The sequence below is a fragment of the Primulina huaijiensis genome, chromosome 14, assembly GCF_012295235.1.
Source record: "Primulina huaijiensis isolate GDHJ02 chromosome 14, ASM1229523v2, whole genome shotgun sequence".
In the NCBI taxonomy this organism is placed as follows: domain Eukaryota; kingdom Viridiplantae; phylum Streptophyta; class Magnoliopsida; order Lamiales; family Gesneriaceae; genus Primulina; species Primulina huaijiensis.
This window is the reverse complement of record NC_133319.1, coordinates 463,948-472,142: the sequence shown is the minus strand read 5'-3', so window position 1 is coordinate 472,142 and position 8,195 is coordinate 463,948. Positions and strand designations below refer to the sequence as shown.

At 31.0% G+C, this 8,195-nt stretch overlaps 1 protein-coding gene and 1 non-coding gene across 3 annotated transcripts in view; one reads left to right on the top strand and one right to left on the bottom strand.

Moving 5' to 3' along the window:
- Nucleotides 1-614, bottom strand: part of LOC140958119 (agamous-like MADS-box protein AP1) — a 5,334-nt gene extending 4,720 nt beyond the window's left edge. The window contains exons 1-2 of one of the 2 annotated variants that reach the window (XM_073415515.1): nt 342-614; nt 211-271 (exon numbers count right to left, since the gene is read on the bottom strand). Coding sequence is in view for 1 of the 2 variants with exons in the window: in XM_073415514.1 (XP_073271615.1) it covers nt 211-395 (185 nt within the window). In the remaining variant the exon portion in view is untranslated. Of the gene's footprint in view, nt 1-210 lie in introns of both variants that reach the window. The other variant, XM_073415514.1, reaches the window with a different exon arrangement.
- Nucleotides 615-3,169: 2,555 nt separating this feature from the next.
- Nucleotides 3,170-3,242, top strand: TRNAI-AAU (transfer RNA isoleucine (anticodon AAU)). Its single transcript has one exon. It is a non-coding gene; the product is annotated as a tRNA-Ile (tRNA).
- The last annotated feature ends 4,953 nt before the right edge of the window (nt 3,243-8,195 follow it).

The window sequence follows — 8,195 nt, the reverse complement described above, 5'->3', positions numbered from 1 at the left end:
ATATCTTGCTCATATTCATTGGATGAAACATATAAGATGAATCGTGGCTAAATATTTTGTCCTTTCATAAACTTTATTAGATGGTCAAAAAAAGATGCGAAAAGAACAAGGAAACCCTAATGTATGTTCATAATTATCAGATCTTATATATATTGTTGCACATCACTTGGATCCAAGTTTGATTCAAAGACTCTAAAAGGAAATGTTTACCTAGAGTCGGTGGAATACTCGAAGAGCTTCCCTTTATGAGAGAAGACAATCAAAGCGACATCTGCATCACAGAGAACAGAAATTTCTTGAGCTTTTTTAACTAAACCACTTCTCCTCTTCGAGAAAGTCACCTGTCTGTTAATCTTGTTTTCTATCCTCTTAAGTTGTACTTTCCCTCTCCCCATTTATTCTTCTCCCGATTGACAGAAGAAATGAAGAACCAAAAGTGGAAACCCTGAATTTTTTTCTCAAGGTTAGACTGCTAATAAGGAAAGTGAGTTATCTCTTTCTAAGCAGATTTTTAATTTGGGAGGAACTTTCGAAGGTAGCAGTTTCTTTATTTATCATGGGAATTGTTTCTTTTTGGTGAAAAATGGGCTTTTATGGGGCAACTTGTCTGTTGAAGCAAGTACAGTTATGGGAGGGAGGTGTGAATCCTGAAACCACCTTCGGGAAAACCAGGTTGTTTTTAAGGATGTGTTGTCGAGTTGTTATTGGTTCAAGACCCTGTGTAAGATGTTTTTTGTCTTATGGGTTTTCGAGGGGATCACAGTTCTTCATTCCCGGGTTATAAAGTTAGTACAAAATAGCATTTGTTACATGGGATTTTAAATTATCGTTAAATTATTATCATTATTTAAAAAAATTATTTTTATGTCATGTAACTTGTATTAGATCGACAAACATCTTTCTGTGGGATTAATTATCATGTAATTTGTATTAGGTGAGTAAGATCATGAGCTTATAGATTTTAAAAATGATTTATTTTGCTTTTGCTACATTAATGATAAGTTAACATTTGCTTGATCTTTTAACCAAATTAANTCTCTAACATTTATTAAGAGCATTTATAACATATGCATTATTTTTTCATGTTCCAAAAGCAGGACTATGTATATTAATTTCAATTGGTTGGATTATATATTTTCCCGCAGATTAATTATATTTGGGTTGACAAAATTCAATGCAACTGTCCCACCAATTAAAAGGAAATTAAAACAAAGTTTGGGGGGCCTTTTCGAAGATAAGGTCTTTCAACACACGAATTATTATTGGCTGCCACGTGAGATAAATTTGCAGTAAGAATTTAAGTCCAATAAATAGGGTTTTGGTCCCAGTCTCTTCTAAAAACTTTGGCGTCCCCCGCATTTTGAATTTCCATTATTTATGCTACATAAATTTGTAGTTATTGTCTCTGTTAAATATACGACGGTCGTTCGTTGTCCAGCTCATTCTGTACACATTCGGGTATAATCCTAAAGATAAACGAAAGTCTTTTAAACTAGTTATAATTGTCCAAAGGATAATGGGATCATGTCACTGTTCGACTAGTGAGATGTAATATTGATAAATTATATATATATAATGTAAGACTGATATATATATGCAGTAGTCGACCCGTTTACTTCTTGTGTTTCTTCTTCTTCTTCGTGTCTTCTTCTTTTCCTACCCATATAGATTAACCATAAATTAAATGGAGCTAGTTATTATATATAATATCGTTATGCACAGAGGTTTTGGTTGTTATCTAATGAATTGAAGTCATTAAATAATTGGTTCTAATCCATTAAATGAGAGAGGGCCTGGTGTCCAGTTGTGATTCGGGACATATCATTCGCACAAATTCTCGTCAGACAGAGATACGTGCCTGAATATTTAGCCGATTCACTTTCGGAAAAGTGAATGGTATATGTACAAAAGTGTTCACGGTGTCATGCAATGTGAAAAGTGAATGGTATATGTACAAAAGTGTTCACGGTGTCATGTTTGCATGCAAAAAGCTATTTTCAATTAGTTTTTATCAAAACAGTACTTTTGCAAAAACCAATAAGATTGTGATTTCACGATTCTCTTTTATCAGTTTCTCCTTGTAAAATTAATTAAATTAAACTAATCTTTGCTATGGTATCTAAATATGAAAACCGGTTCTTCTTTTAAAAAAATAGCTGAGTACAGATGAAAAGAAGAAGTGGAGATAAAAATAAATATATGTGTAATATAAAATCGAAAAATTGCAAATTTCGTCTCTTATATATGTCTTTGCGATTTTGTTAATTTATCTTATCGTATTTCGGTTTTAATCACGTATCTTTCAATTTTTTGCAATTTTAGTTTTTTGTCATTGGTAATGCCGACGTGGTACTATACATATTAGAGACACATCAACGGCGTATCAATATCACATCAGCACCACATTAAAAAAAAAATGACTAAGATTATGGAAAAAAATAAAGATGACGAATTAAGATTAATGAAATAATAACAAGACAAATATATGAGAACTAAAAATACGATTTTCCGTATATAAAACTTACATCTCTTAATTTTGTTAGTAAATCTGTTGATTTGTTGGACCACGTGTTTATTTATGCCCTCCCATCCCCGTTGGTATATAGCATTGATGACTACTTTTGTCTCTCATTTCTCTAATAAAACTTGTATAGCTCATTAAATATATATCAATTAATTTGGTCACACCCATAAAATTAAATATATCTTCCTGTAAATTAGTATTGCAAAAAAGTAACGGTTTTAAATTAAATGCATCGGCTCCATTATTTTATCATTGAATTAAATTATATAGGGGAAGTTCGAGGTTGGCAGCAAAATTTATGAAATCGGGATGTTGATTAATTAAGGTTTACTTGAAAAGGCTCACGCTTGGTTCCATTTCTAATTGAAATTATTATGCATGCATCCACTTCAATCATAACCCATTTTCGGTTTAATTCCCCTTCACTGAAAATTTTTAAATTATAAAATAATATTATTAAGTAAAGCAATTATTATCGTGATTTGAATTTTTTTTAAGAAAAAATATGGAATATATGCTAATTAAAAATCAGTGACTGAAGTTAGAAAATACGTAACGATATATCAGTGTCAAAAATAAAAGTGAAACGGAACGATTTTAGAAAATATTTGACTTTTAATTTTTGTATACTCTACTAAACATAACGGCCTATTAGCTCAGTTGGTTAGAGCGTCGTGCTAATAACGCGAAGGTCGCAGGTTCCAGACCTGCTGGGCCATTTTAGATTTTTGTCCTTCTGCAGTATTGGCCTCTCTCTTTCCTTTCTGGGGCCCAACGAATCGTTTCGGGGTTCTTCTTTATTGGGCCGATATTGATTAGAAGGAACCGATCCCGCTTCATTTCCAACCCGATCCAGTTTTTTTCGGCTTCTCTCTTATCCAAAGAATTTTTAAACTGATCACAAATATTCTATCTAATTTAAATTTGTTAATCAAAACCTACTTTCCCGATAATCAATTTACATAGAAGGAAATTTTGGCATTGAAATTGCACTATTATGTAAAAAAATCTACGTAAATATATTTTTTAGCATGATTAGTTTTTCTGCATGTGTAGTATAAAGTTGATCAATGAGTCAGTTCAGAGATATGTGATTCGTTATCGACAAATAGAATTATTAAAAAATTTATTAAATCGATATTTCTCACAATAAAATAATTAACTACTAAAAATTCAAATCAATTGATCATATTTATCTTAAAATTCTCCTCACACAGGAGGACTCAAATTTCGACATGTCACAAAATTATCAACTCAACCCACATATTTTATATGGTATCGATCCAACAGATCTAATCAATTTTATGTTGAACTGAATGAGAAAAACCACCCAACACTCCAATTATTTATATCACGGAACGAGCTTAATCCGTTTTGACAACTATAATTTTGTATTATTTGGATAGGCTTGTCATCATAAGATAGATTCCTTCAAAGGGATGATTAAATATGATATATATTCCCGTAGTTTAGTATGCACTTGTAAAAGGTACTTTTTTATGTGATTCCACGTTGGGGCATTAAAAAGTGCTAAAGTTGGTCTCATGATGAGAGTGATGCATCGTGCCAAGTTTTGGGACACAAGTTATGGCATTTTGGAGTACAATTAAATACTTTATTATTTATCTTTAACCCTTGTCAGCTTTTTTATTAGTTTATTATTAAATTTGATTTTTTTAGATCTAATATTGAATATATAGTGTAAAAATTGTGGATCGAAAGCAACCTAGCATTTTACTTTTTTACTGATATTATTGTAAAAATAATTGACGACATATCAATGTAATAAACGTGTATTACATATAAATTAAATTAAATGATTTTTTTTTTATCATATCTCACTCCTTGAATTGGGTTTATGTTCTTTTTTTTTTTAAAAAAAATGAACATATACACATCCCTATCGTAATTTCATATGATAGATTAAAGTGTGCATGCTGATGGAGATCAAGAGGATGGCCTGTGGCGAATCTTATCTTATTATTTACGTTAATTTAAGTTCAAAATTATATTGTACATATAAAAAAATCAGTTTCTAAAAATCACTACAAAAAATGCATATGTCAAAAGACGTTTGATGTGTTAATTTTCTGAAATTGTGTTCTTTATAAATTTTTTTATCACTTGTTTGGAGTATATATAAATTTCATCTGACTGAAAATGTGTCCACTCAAAAGCCATGTGAATATCAATGTGATACGAAGCAGATTGGGCGAGGTAAGAGAATAACAAGAATGCCAAGAAAATTAGCTGACTATGTAGTTCATAGCAAATAATAAATTAACGTATTCATACATGATACATGTCAAGTAGACATTAAAGAAGTTAGGGGTATATAAAAAAACCAGAAATAAGTGTTGTAAAGATACCGATTCATTTTAATATAAAAATTCTCCCTCTACCGCTAAACATTTTCAGAACAATTCTTCGTGATCTTCTGTGTAATTCTTAGGATAAAAGGCTATCTCGAATCAGGCTCAACACAATGCCTATAATTCCTTGTTTGCCCTTTGTCACGGCTCGAGTCCGGACTCGTGTATGCGTGACTGTACAGTGAGCCCCTATAGCTAGGGATGTAAACCCTCCAAACCAAATCAAACAGTATCATGCTTGAGCTTGGTTCGTTTAAGATTGTTTGAGGCTCGAGCTCGATTCGAACTTCTATTATCATACATTTGAGTGTAAAGTCGTTCATGATTACTTAGACATGACAAATGCAGAGGAAACATCAAAAAATTCAACTTCCCATAAACTTTCGATTTCGTGGTCAAGATTGAGAGACACTTTTGGCTCATTCCACCAAGTGTCTCGGAATTAGTTGTACAATGGACCCATACACACTTCACCAAGCAGAATTAGCGGAGTCAAGAATACGATTTTATTCGAGTTAGAATTTTAAACTCTAAAATCACCCAGACTAATATCAGATTTATCCAAAAATTTACATATAATTTTTTTATAAAAATTCAAGAGTGGCAAGGACTGTGGCTCCGCCACTGTCACCAAGCCTCATTTCTATCAATAATCATGGTACAATCATGAACAACATTAGTACTTTGCATATTACTTCACTTGTGATTTCTTTTTCTTCTTCTTTTTTTTTTTTGGGAATAATTATTGGTTTTAAGTATAAAATTTTTGTTGCTAAAAATATTAGAATGGACAAGTTTTATTAGTGTATCTACATATACAAAAGAAGATTGTATGTGTCACAAGAACTATGATATTATGAGTTGACAAAAGTACTGAAATTATTAGTGCAAAGGAAACAAGACTTGAAACTTAGGGCAAAGAGATGGGACTAAAGGGAAAACATTGGCCATAAAACTCAACTTTAAATGCATGGTTCAAAGGTAAAGATAGCAACCGAACATGCTTCATGTATCCTACCAAGATTAGGTTGGGTATGGAGAAGATGAAGACACCGGCAAAGGTGGCAATTAGTTTAGGAGATAAAGACACATGTCTGGCCGCCATTGGTCGGTCAATTGATGGGCCAAAGCGCATGTGGCCGCCTGGGTGTGTGTGGTAAATAAGTTTTATACCAAGTGGGCTTTCGATGAAGCTTAGATATGTGACATCCTTGGCGATAAAATAATAATGCAATAGTTACCATCAAAATATCGTACAACGATATGTATAATAATAATATCGTGATATTTTGTTATTATATCGTGAGATTTTGTTATTATTTCGTGAGATTTTGTATTGAATTTATAGTGAGATTTTGATAAATGAAATTTTTGTATTGAATTTTTTGAGTTGTAAGAATTGTTGTATGAATTTGGTTGTACATGTAGCATTACTCGGCGATAAAATCTGTTTTGAAATCTTTGATCGAGATACTTAATTATGTCTATTATCCATGAGATACTTAATTATGTCTATTATCCATGTTTATCAACTCAACCTAATGACTGATGATATATTATTCTGTCGGCCAAATACTTCATATATAAGCTCGTGTGCTTTTGTAAGATTATATTTAATTTTTCAAATTAATACAGAAATAAAATTTATTTTTAAAAAATTTAAAAGTTTAAAATGTGCTATTTGTACATCAAGCTGTGCATGTGTAACTTACAAAGTTGAAATAAAAAGAGAGCAGTGATGATATGATTGAGACATGTGGCTGATGGTCCTCAAAAAATTAATAATATATATCCATGAATATGTTAAGATGGAAAATTTTGTAATCAAAATTATATATCATTATAATATGTTCTTTGTACAATTAATTCAATAATTTGTTCTTCAATATTTTTACTTAGAATGATTAGAAATGTAAATTAATCGAGCCCACTCATTATTTTTTTTCTATGTTTTCAATACATATAAACAACTTTCATCAATGTTAATGTACGTAGTATATTTTTATCTTCAGATAATAATAATGAGTGAGTCTCATGTGAGACCGTCTCACGGATCTTAATATGTGAGATGGGTCAACCCTATCAATATTCACGATAAAAAGTAATACTCTTAGCATAAAAATTAATATTTTTTCATAGATAACCCAAATAAAGATCCGTCTCACAAAATATGACCCGTGAGACCGTCTCACATAAGTTTTTTGCCAATAATAATATACTCATGATTCATGAAGATGCCTCGCAAACTGACACTCCATCATATAAAATATATTTTTTTTAATGTCATCTTGATTCTTGAATGTTGGTGATTTTGAGATATTTAAGCTTATTCTTCATTAATAACTGCGCAAATCTACTATTTTCACGCTGCTCCATGTACCTGACCCTATTCTTTTTTTTTCGAGATTTATACTTGACCCTACTCTAGGTGAACTAATAAATTTTTCCGAACCGAAAAATCTTACAATTCAAAATGATATGATCAATAATAAAAACATTTCATTNTATATATTCGAGAAATAAGCTTTTCGAGGATATCTTAACTGAAACCAAACTTTAGGAAAAGATTTTTGGATGTGCTGTCATGCTTGGTGGTCTTAATCTTACAGTAGGATCAAACTATTGTCAAATCGTGGCTTCTGTTGTTCAGGATCATGATAAACTGCGGAAGTTGCATCTGAAAACGCACTTCCTAAACAAACGACAAGGCTGCGTGCTGATTTCTAAGGGAAACATCCAATCGAGTATCACCATAGTTTCTGACGTACGCATTTGTATAACTTGATTTTTGTAACGAAACAAAAACAGTTAATAATATATATGGTTAAAAAAATGATAAAATATCTATATAAAAAAGGAAAAGTTGAAATGGAAAGGGAAAAAAACAAATTTGGGGTTAAAATAAATAAAGGATAAGACAAAAACTTGTGTGAGACGGTCTCGCGGGTCGTATTTTGTGATAAAGATATCTTATTTGGGTCATTTATGAAAAAATATTACTTTTTATACTAAAAATATTATTAGTTTTATTTTAAGCTTATTATATATATACGGTTATTTGTTACCAGATCTAGATACATCATATATAATATATGAAATTAATGAACTATTGATTTAACAAAAATCCACATGATCACATATGATTATATTATATAGATAGAGAGGTCACATGAGTATTGAGTGGTCGACCTCATGATCACACGAAGAATATCATATCCATTTGTAAATTTTTCATTAAGAAATATCCATCTTGCTCAAATAATTCAAAACGAGAAATTCTAATCATGGTCGAAATATTT